The sequence below is a fragment of the Lutra lutra genome, chromosome 6 (genome assembly GCF_902655055.1).
Source record: "Lutra lutra chromosome 6, mLutLut1.2, whole genome shotgun sequence".
NCBI classification, from domain to species: Eukaryota; Metazoa; Chordata; class Mammalia; order Carnivora; family Mustelidae; genus Lutra; species Lutra lutra.
In genome coordinates, this window is record NC_062283.1 from 9,809,557 (window position 1) to 9,828,630 (window position 19,074).

Below are 19,074 nucleotides of genomic sequence, written 5' to 3' on the forward strand. Positions count from 1 at the left end.
TCCAGGGGAAAATACCTAAAATCTCCTTAGAAAGACTGTGTCGGTTACTCTTTGTTAACAACTTCCCAGTTCAGAGACGCTTCTCAGGGAAGTTCCACGGGGGAAAGAAGCCATCTCTGACTTCCATCACAAGAGAACTCCTTCTCCAAGTGGCCTATTTGGGGTGAATAATCACAAAGACCGTTTCTCCTTTCTTACCTGTGCTCTGTTGGCAGGACGACGGGCTGACTATCTCTACAGGAGACCTCTGCGTGCCAAGCATCCTTGCAACAGGAGCAGAACTTCAGGTGACAAGAAGGGCACTCCACCTGCACGGGCTGTCCTGGGTCACCGGAGGCAATAGGGCACACGGTCTGACAGTCTGCGACAGGACACCACGTTCGGTGGGGGTCCAGGTGAACTTCTAGAGCATAAACAAAGAAAATGTGACGGTCTGTGTGTCTTTCGTACGGGCCTAGACTTTCCCCCCTTCCTTCTTCTCTTTTATAGGCTAATATTTATGGAAGGTTAGTACAACCGAGGGCAGTGACTTCTACTCTTGCTCTTCATAATGGACCCAGACCTACGAGGTCACTCAGCTCTGCCATGTTTCTCAAAGTAGGTACCAGTGGAAGAGGCCACCACTGCCCTTACAAACAGATAGGAAGTGTTCTCACTAACCCAAATGGGCAAGTCTTCTGGAATACTTCTCACCTTTCAGCACTCAAAGTAGGCAAAAATCTTAAGTCCCTGCTACAACTATTTGGGGGTATTATCTTGGGAGGAAAACTGGACCTGAAGGACCTACAGAAGCAAAAGAAAAAGAAACTCATGGGATTTTGTCCTTTCCGGGACTGAGAAATAAGCAGTGAGGTTTCTTCCTACCTTTTTTAGAGGGAACTGGAAGAACAAGGAAGAAATCAAATAGTTGAAGGACCAAACAGTGCCCGGTGTGGCTTAGCCAAGAAGTCAGATTAGCTGTCAATTTGGATATTCTGTTCTCCTACCATATGCTAGTTAGAGATATTTGTAAAAGACTCAGAAGATCCACAATCAAAAGGTTTCACAGACCATAAAATGATAGTCAGTTATAGACTATACCAACCACATCCAAGTGGCCTGTAGGAAGGAATATGGAGTTGGGGGTAAGCTGACTGTCATTCTATTCAAATGTTTACAAATCTTGTTTGGTTTTCCATTTTTCTATTCAATAACAGACCTCACATTCTTGTCTTACAATGTGACCTTTAAGGGAACATATCATGTAAAAATGATGTTATTTGAGGAACAGAGTGGCCCTTTTTTCTCCGAACCAATGTATTTTGCAAATTTTAAACTGGTGGATTCCAGTTTTAAATCTCCTAAGGCTTAGGATTCTTGGAAATTTCCACACAGGAGGCAAACAGACCCAAAGAGTGGTGCGAAAAGGAAATGAAGGCATTAAGGATGAGCTTAGTTTTAAAGGTAATAATTTTACAAATTCAGTATCAGGGGAAATAAGTCCGAAATGTTCCAGCAAACACTGTCTCCGTTAATCTCTCGTCTAGAAAAGACAGCAATCAGATCCATACTTATTACACGTTTTCATTCAAAAAGAGAACACTTACACTTATTTTCTTATCTAATAATTCTGGGGAATAGGGGTTGGAGAACGATGAGCCAAATAAAATCAGAAAAGGGAAGCCTATGATTCACAGGTGCTCAGACCCCAAGAGAGATGGACCCTTGAAAGAAATCCCTAAAAGTTTGAGAAAGGCTAGTTAGAAAATCAAGGGGACAGTGACACACACCTCTGCTCCAAGGTCCTGACCTTTTATTTCCACACATTTATATTTTTTTCCAAACTCATAACGGTTTCACAAACACTAAGTCCAAAGAAATGAAGGCTGGTGTATAAATTAGAGCTAAGGACTCACACATCACCTACCTTCTTAACCACCCATTCCAAATCACAGGACTTTTAATTTTTTTCTAAGATTTTATGTATTTATTTCAGAGAGAGAGAGAGAGGGAGACAGCAAGAGAGGGAACACAAGCAGGGGGATGGGAGAGGGAGAAGCAGGTTTCCCTCTGAGCAGGGAGCCCCATGCAGGGCTGGATCCCAGGATCCTGGGATCATGACCTGAGCCAAAGGCTGACGTTTAACGACTGAGCCACCCACGTGCCCCCAAATCCCAGGTCTTTTAAAGGACTGACAATACGGAAAGGAAAGACTCATATTATAGTTAAATTTGTAACATCCCTGCGGATCACCGTAAAAAAGATACAAGGATACCACTTGTCCTCATAATTCTAATCCAAATTATTTGGTAGGCATTCTGAACTGTTTGTACCAGCTTATTTTTCAGGTATCCGGGTTGCCACAATAAAAGCAGAAACAAATATGGGAGCAGTTACAAATTTTGATGAATCCCCATAAAGAAAAAAAACCTTAGGAAGCAAGGCAGCTGATGCACACTCCAGTGCAAAAAAGCAACGGAAGAGTCTGAGCTGCAGAAACCAGCGATGCTCTGGACTTTCCTCCGCTTCGATAGAAAGGAATGATGAGGCGAAGGAGGTGATGGAAGGGGCAAAACGGAGACGTTGCAGCCTTCTCCTTACTTCGTTAGAAGTCTTGGTCTTTAGGGATAGCTTATAGAGCTTAACCAATACCCGAAGTGGAGTTACCAGGAGACAGATTTCAACTCTATCCAGAACTGCTAGGGACTTCTCTAGCCACCTTTACGGTATCTGGTCAACATCTGTCCCAGCTTCTTTCTAACCTCCCGGCTGAGAACGCTCAGGTCTCTATAGACACACAACACAGCGGACTTGCGCGCTCAGTCTTCCGCGCAGCCAGGGTGTGGTCATGTGACACGGTTCTGGCCAATGGGAGGTGAGGGAAGACCGCAAGGGGCTTCTGGGACTAGATCTCCTTCCGGATACTCGGGCAAGAATCTCCCTTCCGTCTGCGAGCCTGTGAACACGGCTGTGTGAAGCTGTGATGCCTGGGCCGCCGCAACCCGGGGAACTCTAATGGGAAAATTACAGGAGTTGGAGAAGTTGAGCCGCTCCGTCAATCGCACCCGCAACTGCCTACCTCTGGATTTCCCGTGCGCGAGGGAATTCAGTGCCTTCACTGGTTAAGGCACTTATTAGCCCGGCATTCTGTTCCTTGCAGACGAAAGCATCTCAACCCATAAGGTTACCTCTAGCAATAGGGAGCAAATGCCCAGGTCAGACAAGGACTGCTCCTCCAGTGCGGCTGGTAAGTTTACAAAGGGGATTAAAGTACCATGTCCGAGACGACCTTTAAAGTCTTTAAAGTGAGGCACGAGGAAATGTGTGTATGCAAATAGAAATAAAATATACACTACACACATCATCCTGTAGAAAACCTTATTTACCATAATAAAATTTTATTTTTATTATTTATTAACCTTTTTTAAAAATTAACACCCTGTGCCAGACCCATAAGGCTTTTGTGTAGGTTACTAGATAAATAATAGACATCCATATAGCTGAACACTATGTAGCTCTAAAATAAGGTGAACTGATGTGACAATATGGAAAGATCCCAAAGATATACTGCCAGTTCAAAAATGCAGATTGAGGAAGAGTATAAATGAACCATGTTTATAAGAGCATGTATATATAGAAATATGTTTTAACTTTTTCAGAAAATCTAAGAAGCATAAAAAGAGTTATCCTTGAATAAAGGGCAGGGGTTGTAATCAGAGGTGAGGATTTAGTTTAATAGTAAACTTGAATTTATTTTTTAAAAAATATTTTATTTGAGGGACGCCTGGGTGGCTCAGTTGGTTGGACGACTGCCTTCGGCTCAGGTCATGATCCTGGAGTCCCGGGATCGAGTCCCGCATCGGCTCCCGGCTCTGCGGGGAGTCCGCTTCTCTCTCTGACCTTCTCCTCGCTCATGCTCTCTCTCACTGTCTCTCTCTCAAATAAATAAATAAAATCTTTAAAAAAAATATTTTATTTGAGAGAGAAAGAGAGAGAGAGAGAGCATGAGTTGAGGGGGCAAAGGGAGAGGGAGAAGCAGACTCCCCCCTGAGCCAGGATCCAGATGCGGGGCTCAATCCCAGGACCCTAAGATCATGACCTGAGCCAAAAGCAGCCGCTTAACCAGCTGAGACATACACATGCCCCTAAACTTGAATTTAAAAAGAAACAGGAGCAAATGCTACTTTTATAATTTTTTAAAGCTAGTTTTAAAAGGCTACTACCAACGGCACCTGGGTGGTCAGTTGGTTGGGCGTCTGACTCTTGGTTTGGGCTCAGGTCATGATCTCAACGTCAGGAGATCAAGCCCGGCTTTGGGCTCTGTGCTCAGTGGGGAGTTTGCTCAAGATTCTCTCCCTCCCCCTGTGCTTGTACACTCTCTTTAAAATAAATAAATAAGGTTGCCTGCATAGTTCAATCGGTTAAGCATCTGCCTTCAGCTCAGGTCATGATCTCAGGGTCCTAGGATTGAGTCCCACATCGGACTTGCTGTTCAGCAAGGAATCTGCTTCTCCCGCTCACTCTCCCTCTCTCTCAAATAAATAGATAAAATCTTTTTAAAATTTTTAAAAATTAAAGGCTAATTTCAATTTGGTATATGAACAATAGGCTAATAAAATAATTCTGGATCTAAGCTCTTCCCTGGAAAATCATCTACTTTTTCTATTCAAATTTCCCCTCCATTTCACATTCTTCTCCATATATTCAATTCTCATTCTAGGCTTTTCCTTACCCTAAAAATCATCTCATCTTTAACTAAGTTATAGCCTATCCATTCTTAAAGGACCTACTACATGGGGCACCTGGGTGACTCAGTCGTTAAGTGTCTGTGTTCGGATCAGGTCATGATCCCAGGGTCCTGGGATCGAGGCCCACATCGGGCTCCCTGCTCATCAGGAAGCCTGCTTCTCCTTCTCCCATCCCCCTGCTTGTGTGCCTGCTCTCACTCTCTTTCTCCCTGTCACATAAACAAATAAAGTCTTTTTTTAAAAAGATTTAAAAAATAAAGGACCTACAACATAACTTAATTTTGGTGTCACAGAACCAGCATCTTGTTCATTGCTGTGGTCTAGTCTCTTCATGGAGATGGCCCTTCTCTCTTTAGGTTGTAGGCAAGGAATACTTATTTTATTTGTGTGTTCCAATACACTGACACAGTGATGGGATGCTTCCTGTTGATTTATAGCAGTCATTCTTGGTTTTTTGCAAAAGCTAGATATAGTCCTCTGCCAACAATTGCCTTACAATACACACACTACTAATACCATCTTGAATTGCCTTGCACTGGAATTTATTTTCCATTCTCTTCTAGTGCTTTCATCAACAGATGTACATAGCACACTAAAACCATCCAATACCAGTCCAGGTGTTGACAGTATGTTATGATCGTTATTAGACTCTAAAAATCTCCACCCACCTCAGTTGGGCTCTCTACATTTGGAAAGACACCAACTTGGCAAAACATGGAACTTTACATATAGCACTCTCAAAATTAGACCTCCTTTATGAAGCGTCACTTATAAGGGTGACAACGAAAAAAATTTCTAACGTTAAAATGAACAATAATTACCCTTGCTTGAACCCTACTTACTGTCTCCCTGTACCTAACATCCATTTCACCTTCCTGTTTCATGTCAGTCCTTGGATGAGTGATCCAGATTCACTGATTCTCATTCCTTTCCCCTCATATCCTCCTTAAGTCTCTAAAGTAAACTTTTTCTTCCCAGTTCCTTAATAAACTGCTCTCTGAAAGTTAAAACAGCCATCCCTCTACTCATCCCCGGCAAATGTTTCTCATTCTATCTTCTATCTGATACTCTTGGGGCTCTCTTCCATAAGGCACCAGCCTCTCTATTCTCTTCCCACAACATTCCTTCTCCTTTCATATCAGTACTGCTTCTTTTGGTTCCATCGATGGATGGTGTCAAAGACTCAGTCCTTGATTTTCCCCAAATGTCCTTACTTACAGAACCCAAGCCGTGACTGAGTCTTAATCTTGCTTTAATTTGGACTATTCCAAACTTCTTCTTGAGGCCTGACTTCTTGTGCTGATATGCCTGAAAACTTAGTCAAATGTCTGTTATTCATTGTTCATTCAACAAATGATCAATTTCAGGGACTTTTTAGAGACCCTAGCCTTAAAGAGATGAAAATAGAGGTTTGCTTCTCAGAAATCTCAGTGTGAAAAGAACAAGAGATGTTTAAATTAATTAAATATTTTCAAAAAGCAATGCAATAACTGACAGGGCACCCCATGAGATAACATAAACTATTACCGTCTGTGAGCGGCTCTTAGGGGTGGAGGTAAGGAATGTGTAATATACAGAAGATTTTTGTAAGACAGGAATATTTTAACGCTTTTCTTATCTGAGTACCCATAATGAAGTTTTCCCTTTCAATCAGCTCTAAACGCAGGAAGTAGAACTGGTCGCTCGTGCTCACAGTACAAAGCAGATGGCACATGCTGAGATGAAGTTCAAGAGAGCTAAGGCACCACGTAAACAGAGATCAAAAAACAAAAAACATTCCCCAGAATAGCAACTCTGTAGGCAACCAGAGTGTGGAAGGTATAAAAGGGAAAGAATAGTCTCCTTCCAGAAACTGTAATAAAGATGCTGTACTTAAGAAGACACTGAGCAAGGACATTGGCAGTCAGCTTCTAAAGCGGGGTCTTGCCAGGAGCCAACAGCCTACTCCATCTTGTCAACTCCACATTTGGTGACATCAAATGAATCGCCCACTTGAGAAATCAGCCACAATGAGAGTATTTACACTACAGAAATTGGCAAGCACCATAAATCAGAGCCTCCCCACTTCCCCCGCAAATCTGTTTACCAACACATCACTGAACACTGTCCAAACTGAGAGCAAACACTTAAATATATAAACCCGACTTCAACACCATCCAGTGGGGGGCACAGAGCGGGCAACCAAAGAACAGAACGTAGCACAAGAGGAGGAGAAATTGAAAGGACAACAGTGACAGTTCCTTTAGCCACATTTGCTGGACAGCCTTTTCTCCTTCCTGAACATTCCACATACAGACAAGTACTTCTACCTGAAGTAACCTCGCCTGTCTCCCATGGGTGTGTATCTTCTTCTTCTAGAGTATTTGGTATTTGGTTATATTCTCATTTTTTTTAAAGATTTTATTTATTTATTTGACAGAGAGAAATCACAAGTAAGCATAGAGGCAGGCAGAGAGAGAGGAGGAAGCAGGCTCCCTGCTGAGCAGAAAGCCCCATGTGGGGCTCGAACCCAGGACCTGGGATCATGACCTGAGCCGAAGGCAGCGGCTTAACCCACTGAGCCACCCAGGCGCCCCTATATTCTCATTTTTTGATCATTAATTGCTTTTTGCACATCTGAGTGGGATCTTTAACTCCAATGAGCTACCCTAGAGGAGAGGCAAGCTCTTTCTTCCACTTAGAACCATAGCATGAGGGGTTCCTGGGTAGCTCAGTTAAGCCTCTGCCTTCGGCTCAGGTCATAACCCCAGGGTCCTGGGATCGAGCCCCACATTGGGCTCCCTGTGCCGCGGGAAGCCTGTTCTCCCTCTCCTGCTCCCCCTACTTGTGTTTCTTCTCCCACTGTGTCTCTCTCTGTCAAATAAAATCTTAAAAAAAGAACCACAGCATGTCACAAGTAAATATTTCTGGATCTTCCTATCCAATTTCCAAGCACCCCTCACAGCACCAATCAGATGGGATGCACTCAGTACATACCTGTCCACCCAGCAAATCAAAAATTTTTCTCTTATAAATACAGAGGGTCAGGGCCTGGGTGGCTCAGTAGGTTAAGCATCTGCCTTCGGCTCAGGTCATGATCCCAGGGTCCTGGGATCGAACCCCACATCAGGCTCCCTGCTCAGCAGGAAGCCTGCTTCTCCCTCTCCCACTCCCCCTGCTTGTGTTCCCTCTCTTGCTGTCTCTTTCTCACAGTCAAATAAATAAATAAATAAATAATATATAGAGGGTCACAGGCGGAAACAGAAGACAGATATCTACTAATTTAAACCAATTACTTCTCTCAACTAGAGCCCCCTTTCAGCCACCCTTTTATTTACTTAAGTTTTTATTTAAATTCCAGTTAGTTCACATACATTGTAATATTAGCTGGGGGTGTCGAATTTAGTGATTCATCACTTACATACAACACTCAGTGCTCATCCTAACAAGTGCCCTGCCTACTCCCCATCCCCCATTTAACCTATCCCCATGTCCGCCTCCCCTCCAGTAACCCTCAGTTTGTTCCCTAGAGTTAAGAGTCTGTTTCCTGGTTTGCCTCTCCGCCCCCTCAATGTTCATCTGTTTGGTTTCTTAAGTTCCACATATTAGTGAAATCACATGGTATTTGTCTTTTTCTGACTTCTTTTGCTTAGCATAAGACTCTCTAGCTCCATGCACGTTGTTGCAAATGACAAGACTTGATTCTTTTTTGTGGTTGAGTAATATTCCACTGTACATATACACCACATCTTCTTTATCCCTTCATCTGTCAATAGACATTTGGGATCTTCCCGTAACTTGGCTCTAGTTGATAATGTTGCTATAAACATTGAGTACATGTGTCCCTGCGAGTCTATTTTTGTATCCTTTGGGTAAATACTTTATAGTGCGATTACTGGATCATCAGCCACTCTTTTCGATAATTTAAATAAAAAGAAAGCACTGCTAGTTAGAATCTGACACAATTCTTTGAGAAATGTCTATCAATACAGGAAGTGCCCAGAGTAGCAATACAGTAACATGTGTTTCTGTAACGTTTGCTTTTGGGCACAGATATTCCTTACACGAGTACCTGAGCTTGTCCTACAGCTTTGAAATACTGTTCTGGTTATGCAAAAGATATTGCCAAAGGAGGTGTGCTATTGTCTTCTTGATAAACCATGAAGAGCAGAGGAAGTAACTATTCTGAGGCAAAAAGACAAATCCAGCCGAATTCCTGACAGTCCCCTCAGCTTTCTGTTTCCATGTTAACATGAGGAGCTGAGTAAGTTAACAAGGAGTTAACGGAAGATTCAGAAGAGTAGTGACTCGACTTCCCTAACTGGAGATGGAGAGAAGATTAAAGAGACTGATCCCTTGGCAGTCAAACAGCAGACACGAGCCTTCTATAGAAATTCATGAGGACATTTTTGAATGTGGAGAAAAGGTATACTGGTGCCTCTGGGCCTGAACATACAAAGAATACTTACAGGATTTGTTTTTTTTCTCTGCCTGCTTTATTTTTGATTCGTGACAGAGACCTCTCTGCTCAAAAGCACATTTTCCGCTTTTTCAACGAGGTAACTATCAATTTGGTCAGAATTGCTGGAGATAAGCCTCTGGGAGTGCTACACTGGTGTGAGAACCAGATGACTCTGAGCAAACATTACTTCTGCTTCTGAGAGTTATTTATGGATGTCCATTTTTTAAAAACACATTTAAGTTGATAGATTGGAACCATGACTAGGCAGCCAATCTACACATGGTTTTGACCTGAAAGATTTCCAATGTATATCCAAATGATGCAAAAGAAGAGATTTATACAGGTAATAAGGCAGTGAAATTTTATAAGGAGCTAAGCGAGCAAGGGGAGAGGTCGCAGAACAGTCAAGGGCCTGATCACAGATGAAGATGATAAGGCCTGAGCCCGATGAGAAGCCACTGGTGGGGAGTGCCAATTTTGGGGGTAGTTTTATTAACACAAATACGGCATACCCATAAGCTATCTGTCTATTCATTTTCTTCGCTACACAGCCTGGCATTGGGACCCTGATGGCCAGCTGGATTGTTTTTTCCACAATGGCTTTGCAGTTCTTAGAGGAGACATTTTGACCAGTCCCTGCACGATAAGATTTGCTGCACACATCAAGCTCTTTGACGATGGAGACTAGGAATTTCTGAAAGCCACAGGACAGCATGTGCTTTGTTTTCTTGTTGCTCTCATAACCAACACTGGGCATCAAGATCTGGCCCTTGGTTCTCCTGTGCACCCTATGGTCAGCACCTCTGGGTTTCCATCAGCTGCATTTAATATGCTATGAAGAGCACAGTTTTGCTTTATATCTATCAAGTTATAGAGTCTACCCTGAATGGAACCTAGAAGCCAGATTAGCAGAAAAGGAAAACACACTAACGGGGCATCAGATATTAGTGGTCCTAAACTCACCAAAGAGAAACCAACTGATGGGCGCCAGGTGGAAGCCAAATTGCTGTCCATGAACAAGAGCTTCCCCCCTCGCTCTTGACTCTACCCCAATGAGCTGAGCAGAGTCAGAAGGGGGGGGTGTATAGTAATAAAAAGTGTATTAAAAATTTTGCATTAACCATGTACAGGTACAGGTTAAAAAAAAAAGGTATACTTTTTATTACTATTATTGTGAATTCAATTCTAACTCCTGGCTCTTGGCCTTAGAAACAGTTATGAGGGGGCGCCTGGGTGCCTCAGTGGGTTAAGCCGCTGCCTTCGGCTCGGGTCATGATCTCGGGGTCCTGGGATCGAGTCCTGCATCGGGCTCTCTGCTCGGCGGGGAGCCTGCTTCCCTCTCTCTCTCTCTCTGCCTGCCTCTCCGTCTACTTGTGATCTCTCTCTGTCAAAAAAAAAAAAAAAAAAAAAAAAAAAGAAACAGTTATGAGGTAGATAAGCAAAATGCACAATTATCCCAAAAGTTTAATGTTTAGTTTTTCCCCCCTTCAAACTTCCATTCCAAAGCTGGAGGAAGATGAACTCATGCATATTCAACTAATTTCTTCTGCATCAGCAGTGATAAAATCTTCATGGAGCTCCGAGATGGGAGGTAAATTCGGGAATCCAGAAAAAGAAAAAGCAGGGCCCTGTGTACATCATTCCCAGTGGTGCCCCCAACACCTTGACATGAACATGTTTCAGCAGGGATTAAATGTAATGGACTTACATCAGAGACAGACAAATTCACAAACTTCAACCAGAATTTACTTATGAAAGATAGAACTGATTACTGAAATAAAGCTCCGTGACTACTTGACGTAAGAGTACTTGTTCATATAAATTATGCAAGGCAGGAAATGCTATTCAAAGCTATTTCTACTTCTGTATTCTGACAATTATTGAGAAATAAACATTCTGAGAAAACTGCCAGGAGGGCCATATCAGACCCTAGTGATGGCCTTCAGTTTTCATAAGCTGATCTCAAGACCCTTGGTTTCCCCTCCGGAAACTATCACCATTAGGGATGTAGAGTTTGCTTTTATCCTGTTGTAAATTCTCTGAACTAACATGAGTGAGTTTTCTGCCATCATGAAACTATGCCAAAAAAGATATTCCACGATTTCTTATTGTGAGGAACACAATACATCCGAGCTAATTATCAGCTGAAATAAACCAAACTGCTTTAACTTTAATGACCCGCTGCATTTTTAATTATGCCAAAGCTAATTTGCTTTCTGATAGCTCAAAGAACAAAGGTCTTCTGTAGATAGTTAAAATGCAATTAAACTCCACTGATCAGAATTAACATCCGCTATGGTAAATAAATTCAAACAGATGTGGCCTTGAGCCGAGGGGCTACTGTCAAGACTGCGGAGGAGGAGCACAGAATTTCAAACCTGGAAACAGCTTCTGAATTTATCTAGTCTCACGCTGTTAGGTTACAACCCATGGAAGTGAGGTGTTTGCTTTACTTGTGGTTAGTGAATATATGCCGAGACTGGGCTGCTTTTCCTCCTAGAAAACCACTGTCTGCGTAAAAACATAATCGTGTGATTAAACAGATTTCCATTTCCACTATCAGCCCCGGAATCTTCTGTCTTTAAAGCAGCCACTTGCAAGTCATCATCTCCTTGGAGGTGGTCAGAGAAAGTGGATTTATGCTTCGAGTAAGAGTATGAAGAAACCAGATATGGCAGGTGGTGTAAGAAATTAGCTTTCATTATCACAGTGCCATACAGCACCTTTTCTTTTTTTTAAACTGTGTTATGTCAGTCACCATACAGTACATCAATAGTATTTGATGTCATGTTCCATGATTCCTTGTTTTGCGTATGACGTCCAGTGCTCCAAGCAATCCGTGAGCTCCTTAATATCCGTCGCCAGGCTCACTCCTCCCTCCACCTCCCTCCCTTCTAAAACCCTCCATTTGTTTCCCGGAGTCCAGAGTCTCTCATGGTTCGTCCCCCACTCCGATTTCTACCCCTTCATTTTTCCCTTTTCCTAATATCCCCCATGCTGTTCCTTATGGTACACAAATTAGTGAAACCATATGATATTTGACTTTCTCTGCTTGACTTATTTCACTCAGCATAATCTCTTCCAGTCTATCCAAGTTGATGCAAAAGTTGGGTGTTCATCCTTTCTGATGGCTGAGTAATATTCCACTGTGTGTATGGACTGTGTCTTCTTTATCCATTGTCTGTTGAAGGGCATCTTGGCGCTTTCCACATTTTGGCGATTGTGGACATTGCTGCTATGAACATTGGGGAAGCATACAATCTAGGACAGCTTTAGAATCTAGGACAATAAGGGTAGAAACATGCTGAAAGAGATACAAATTAAGATGAAAAGGGAAAAAAAGTGGTATTATTGTGTTATACGCTCAGTCAAGATATGATCTGGGTTCTAGAAGGTGCCTTCTTCATTTAGTTTAGAAAACTGGGGTAAAGGTCAGATGGGGTGGTGGCCGTGATGAATAACAAAACAACAACAATAACGACGACACGGTGACAGACACACAGTATTAACTCACTCTGTACAGCAGCCCTAGCAGAAGCCGTCCATTATCATCCCCCTTTGAGAGATGAAAAAAATGAAGTGCACACGGGGAGAGGCAAACACTTCACACGATGGAGAACATCCGGGTCCCCTTTAGAAATGTCACCCTACTCAATGATAAATGTCCTTTCTTGCAGATACTTCAGGTTTTGTTAGCCGAAACTGCTAGAGACTGCGGTTTTAGATTTTGAGAACTAACCCACAAGAAAGACTTGATGGTAAAGGAGAGGAAGCAGGAAGCCGAGGAGAAAGTGTGAGCTCCCAGAAGCCCAGAAGAGCTTCGCAAGCAAATCCTAGGCTTAGTCACACATTTACCACAAAACACCAGAAAAGCAGGCTCAAGAGGAGAACATGTGCGTGCATGCACGTGCAAGCACAAGAATGGGCTTGCGGTCAACAGCAACGAACAGGAAGATACCTCGTGAGAAACAGGAGGTGTTAAAAAAATCAAACAAAAAAAAAAACACAAAAAAATCAAACCAAAGTGACACTAAGGTCATTAAAGTATCCCACAGCCCTAAAAAGAAAAAACACCGAAAGAAACCAAATAACCACACACTAGGTGAGACAGTGTGTTTATCTCCTACTATGGTGAGATAAAACCTCCATGAATGGACATAAAAGAGTGGCGGGGAATATTTCACCAAGGACAGATAAAGGCACAAGAGGAAAAAAAGAGCCATATCATAAACGTGGGGACTCACAGCAAAAGGAGGCTGGAACAAATGCTCAGAGCGGACGGCTTTCAGAGCAAGGTGGGGCTGCGGCTGACGGCGGAGTCTAGAAGGGCACCTGGCACACAGCAGATACTCGGTCCCCCAAAAAGGAAATACTGAAGACATGAGAGAATGCAGGAGGAGTAACAGGTAACAGGAAAATAAATTCTTATTTTACTTCACTTCTCTCCAAAGGAGAACACTATGACCCTTGAACCATTTGTAGGAGTTTCCAGCCACTCCGTGAGAATACAAATATCCAAGAACGGACCCGTTAACCTACCAAGAAACGGAAATAGTTTGCAATTATAATAAGTAAAACAGGGTCACAAAAAAATAGGAAAAGTGCTTAAGGACTAGAGATGGAAAATCTTAACCCAGTTTTCAAAAAAAAAAAAAAAAAACCTATTTTGAAAAAGGAGATTGTGGGCAAGCAGACTCGAGAGACAAGCAAAATTCTAACATTAATCATCAGGCATCATGTGCTTTGAGAACCAGTCGAGAGCACAGCAGTGATCACTAACACACATGCCAAACTTAGTATCCTCTTCTCTTTGTTAATACTGGAAGGCTGACACAGAAGAGGAAAGCCGTAAACACAGTAGTAGCCAACGGAAAGTCACAGATGGAAGGAGAGTGGATTCATAGGATAACCAATCAATGCCAAATGCCGTTTTTCCACTTTATGTAAACAGTGATGGTTTAGGCTCGTTCCTATTCAAAATATTTTTCCCCATGAAGACTTAGATGAAAACAAAGCTATAAAAGGCGAGCTAACCGTATATGCAACGTAAAGCGGAAGACAAAACACAGATGACGAACTAAACACTGAGAACTTGGTAGGGAGTAAGAACTGGGCAAACTAATGAAAATTTTGGGAATTCAGATACAGGGCTGCCACTGATCTGATTGTCCATTTTTCCAGAGCCACAACAATCTCTACAACTGTATCTGAGAGCCCAGCCAGAGACTTTTACTTTCCAATTAGTCATTTAGTTCATTCACAACATGAGTATTTAAAACATCCCAAGATCCCATTCTAAACAGTTCCACATAAAACACTCTTATGGCAGGGGCGCCTGCGTGGCTCAGTTGGTTAAGCATCTGCCTTAGGCTCAAGTCATGATCTTGGGGTTCTGGGATCCTTGGATCGAGCCCTGCATCAGGCTCCCTGCTCTGTGGGGAGGCTGCCTCTTGCCCTCTCTCTTCCCTTCCCCCCGCCCCGTGCTCTCTCATTCTCTCTCTTAAATAAATAAAATCTTAAAAAAAAAAAAAAAAAAAACTTTCATGGCCTAGACCTCAAAGTCACCTAGCTGATAAGTCTTGAGTTTGAGGTAGACAGGAAGTCTACCGAGTAAAAATGAGATACACAATTCGGATACAGACGATGCTGATCAAGTAAACTTCCTTATGTAACACTGTTAACTTACATTGATTCTTACTTGGCATGCCTACTGTCTAATAATAATTCTGTATTATGGATGACAATGAAGAAGTGCCTGAATTGGTACTGGAGAATTACAAATCGCCTTCCAGAACCACCTCACATCAATATGTCTCTGGACCTTGGTTTCCTTTCTTATAAAATGAGGGAGTTGAACCACATGGTCACCAGACTTAACATACTTCCAAATATAACGTACTCCCCACACTTTACAATAGTAAAAATGTCTAATCGGCAGTTCCTCCAACACTAAACATAGAATCGCCATTTGACACAGCAATTCCACTCCTGGGTATAAACCCAAAAGAACTGAAAGCAAGGACTCAGAAAGATACTTGTACCCCAACGTTCACTGCAGCATTATTCACAATAGACAAAGGTAGAAACCACCCAAGTGTCCTTCAACAGATGAATGGTTAAACAAAATGTGGTATATACATACCATGGAATATTATCCTTTGGCCATAAAAAGAAATAGAAGTCCTGAGACATGCCACGACATGGCTGAACCTTCAAGACATTATACAAGAGAAATAAGCCAGACCCAAAAGGAAAATATTGTATGATTGCACTTACATGAAATATCTACACTAGGCAAATTTACAGAACAGTCAGCAGAGCAGAAGTTACCAGGGGCTGGGGAAAAAAGGGAAATGGGAAGTTATTATTTAATTATATTTTCTGCTTGGGGTGATAAAGAGATGGTAGTGATGTTTGCATAAAATTGTGTATGTTCTTAAGGCCACTGAATTGTACACTTAAAATGGGTAAAATGGTATGTTTTATGTTTTAGATAGATGTTATCCTAAAGAAAAAAATATGGAGGGCGCCTGGGTGGATCAGTTGGTCAAGCGACTGCCTTCAGCTCAGCTCATGATCCCGGAGTCCTGGGATCGGGTCCCGCACTGGGCTCCCTGCTCAGCTGGGGGTCTGCTTCTCCCTCTGATCTTCTACCTCTCATACTCGCTCGCTCTCATTCTCCCTCTCTCTCAAATAAATAAATAAAATCTTTTTTAAAATATGGAATTATTCCTATAGATGAAGAAGCTTAGATACAGTCTATGTGATGCTAGGCAGGTCTCAACCTCTCCAATTGTTACTTTCTTCATCTAAAAAATAAGGATAATAAAATCCATGATCAATTCATGGGATCTGTAGTGGGACATCTGCCTAGAACCTATGATAAAAAAATAAATTCTATGTATGAGTCAAACTATTTGATCAACTTAAAATGCATCAAAGATAAGACAAGCGAGACAACCCATGAAAGACTCACACATGAGAGAGAAATGTTCTTCTTTCCTTCATTTTACCTCTTAGACTTTACTAATCCAAATTTAAGAGTTAACAATCAGAAAACTTGAATGTTCATGCTAGATGAGAGTTTATTTTATACACTCAATGAGACTATGTGTTCTAGGCGAACAATTTTCTCCTATTTCTCAGATATAGAAAAACAGACCATTTAGAGGCGCCTGGGGGGCTCAGTCGGTTAAGCGTCTGACTCTTGGTTTCAGCTCAGGTCATGATCTCAGGGTCCTGGGATGGATCCCTGTATTGGGCTCTGCACTCAGCAGGGAATCTACTTCCCCTTTCCCTCTCCCTGGGCCCCTGTTCCCTGCTTGTGCAAGTACACTCTCTTTTTCTCTCTAAAATAAATAAATAAATCTTCAAAAGAAAGAAAGAAAGACCATTTAGTTCAAGAATGTCCAGAGTGTGACAGAACAGAAAGGGCTACTTAAAAAAAGATCTTGGTAAAAGAACAAAAATAAATAAATCTTACAGATAAAAAGGGAGTACAAATAGAAAGCTATATAAATTACCGCAAGGCCAAAGCCAGAAAGAAAATGAGCCTGGTAGATTGTAAATTGCATTAGAATGACACCATCACTCTGATTACAGGTGTGGTATCAAAAGAACAAATAGTGAGTATTACAAGCAGCAGTAAAAATGTTTGGGTCGGTGGAGGTTTTGAAGTGATCTTCACGAGTGGGAAAGCCGGTGGTAAAAAGCATTTTAAGGAACATCCTCTTGTGTGAAACTATACAACTTTTGCAGAACTTGTCTCACATGAGCCAACTTAAAAATACACAACAGCCAACATAAGGAAGCTTCTATTTCCTGCTAGCCTGCATTTTTTCTGCCTGAGGCTGAGAAAGCTGAAATGTTAAGATGCAATGCCAGGTTTTCCCCTTTCCGAGTGCCCTTGTGGCTTCGGTGACAGCCCACAGCCTCCTTAACCTTCTGTGGAGGTTAGTGTGAAGATGACACATGGAAAGCCACAACTCAACATGGGGACAGAAAGAGGAGGGCATACGTACCTCGTTCAAATTTTAACCGCTGGTAGAGCTGAAACTGATCCACGGGCACCAGGGAGGCAATCTGAAATCAGAGATATTAACAAGATGAGGTCTCTCTCCTCATTGGAGCCCAGAGTTCCAGCCTTCAAAGGCCTCTCCTTCTTGTCTGGCTTACTTTATACCAGTGGTTCGAGAACATTTTCTCTCCACACTTCCGTGATAAGACAAGCAGCAATTTCTACGGCAGCCACTACTTGAAGCACCCAAGACAGGACTCCTTCGTCAAATTCCATCCTTACCCTCAGCAGCTACTAAGACCAGACAACCAAACTTTTGGACTTCCCCAATTATTTGTGTGTGTGTATATATATATGAAAGATGTTCTTTATCACTCCATGTTCATTTAAGAAATGTTTAAAAGATTATGGTTCTAGCTTTAGAACCCTTAAAAACTAAGGCCAGGTAGATAGTGCCTCAGGAATTATGAAAACCTCATTGTCTCCTCGGGAATAGACTCTTCTAAACAATATGAAAATAATTTCTTCAGACAAAAAAAAAATCACTTCGCAGGGCCCCTGGTTTTCCCTCATTGTCATCCGTGTCCTGGTAGGAAAGAAATGCTAAAGGTATTTCTTGTGATTGAACTCCTATTTCCATTGCAGATGGCGATATGAACCAAAGGTTTACAAGTAAATGACAGTGAGTCAGACCTAACCAAAGAACACTTCAGATTAATCCTTTCAAATTGCATTTCGAAGTCAGAGGCAGGAAAAGCTAACTGCTCTTACACTGGCATTCTAAAAATAGTAGCTCCATTGACGCCAACTATATTGATGTTGCTTAAAAGATTTATAACTGAGAAGACTCAAGGATTTGATATTAGGCTTTCTAAACATTTAGCAAGTTGATACAGGACACAGTCGTAGCCTTGGCAATTCTGACTCGAAAACACTACATGTCCTTCGGTATGAAATATATCTAGACGGAAGTTCCTACAACCAAAGAAAGGAAGTCTGCCTTAAGAAAACAAGAGTAAAAAAAAAAAAAATGAGGCAGTTAAAAATTACACTTAACATGTGTAAGGCTGACGATTCACAGACCTGTACCCCTGGGGCAAATAATACATTATATGTTAATAAAAATAATTAAAAATTTAAAATTTAAAAATTACACTTAACAGGGGCGCCTGGGTGGCTCAGTGGGTTAAGCCGCTGCCTTCGGCTCAGGTCATGATCCCAGGTCCTGGGTTCAAGCCCCACATCGGGCTTTCTGCTCAGCAGGGAGCCTGCTTCCTCCTCTCTCTCTGCCTGCCTCTCTGCCTACTTGTGATTTCTCTCTGTCAAATAAATAAATAAAAAACTTTAAAAAAAAATTACACTTAACAAATACAGTACATTTTAATAGGTATTCAAAATCAAATCCTCCTCCTCACACAAAAAATTCCATTTGTTTACTTGGCAAATGAATTAAACAAAGTTAGCTAAAACCTATGAAGGACTACAAAACAGGCAAGTTCAGTCTTCTCCATTCCAAGTACAGTAAAACATAAATTTAATTTAATTATAACATTTTTCTCCAGCTGGGAGGAAAAGGCTGCATTTTCATCTGGCACTTTAAATAAAGCTCCTGAGCAATCACTGTAAAAAAAAAAAATTATCGTTAATTTTATATGCTATGTGTTGTACCATACTTTTTTAAAGTGTGGTTAGACTTTTATTACACTGAAAGCCAGTTCTGTTTCATCTGTTATAATACCACCTGGACATCTTTCCTAAAAGACAAAGGTGTCTCAAAAAAAATTCTGAGTAGGAGACAGAAGACATAGGTAACCAAAGGGATGGGAGGCATTAAGGAATCTGAATTCAACTCCTGACTTAGTCATTGCTTCCTTGTGGCAGAGAACAAA

The 19,074-nt window shown here is 41.8% G+C and overlaps 1 protein-coding gene across 5 annotated transcripts in view; it reads right to left on the reverse strand.

Moving 5' to 3' along the window:
- RNF144B (ring finger protein 144B) overlaps positions 1-19,074 on the reverse strand; it is a 164,450-nt gene that overhangs the window by 9,942 nt on the left and 135,434 nt on the right. For all 5 annotated transcript variants that reach the window (XM_047732948.1, XM_047732947.1, XM_047732946.1 and 2 more), the window contains 2 exons: positions 17,190-17,250; positions 199-403 (listed from right to left, as the gene is read on the reverse strand). In XM_047732948.1, the coding sequence (XP_047588904.1) occupies positions 199-403; positions 17,190-17,250 (266 nt within the window). The remainder of the gene's footprint in view (positions 1-198; positions 404-17,189; positions 17,251-19,074) is intronic.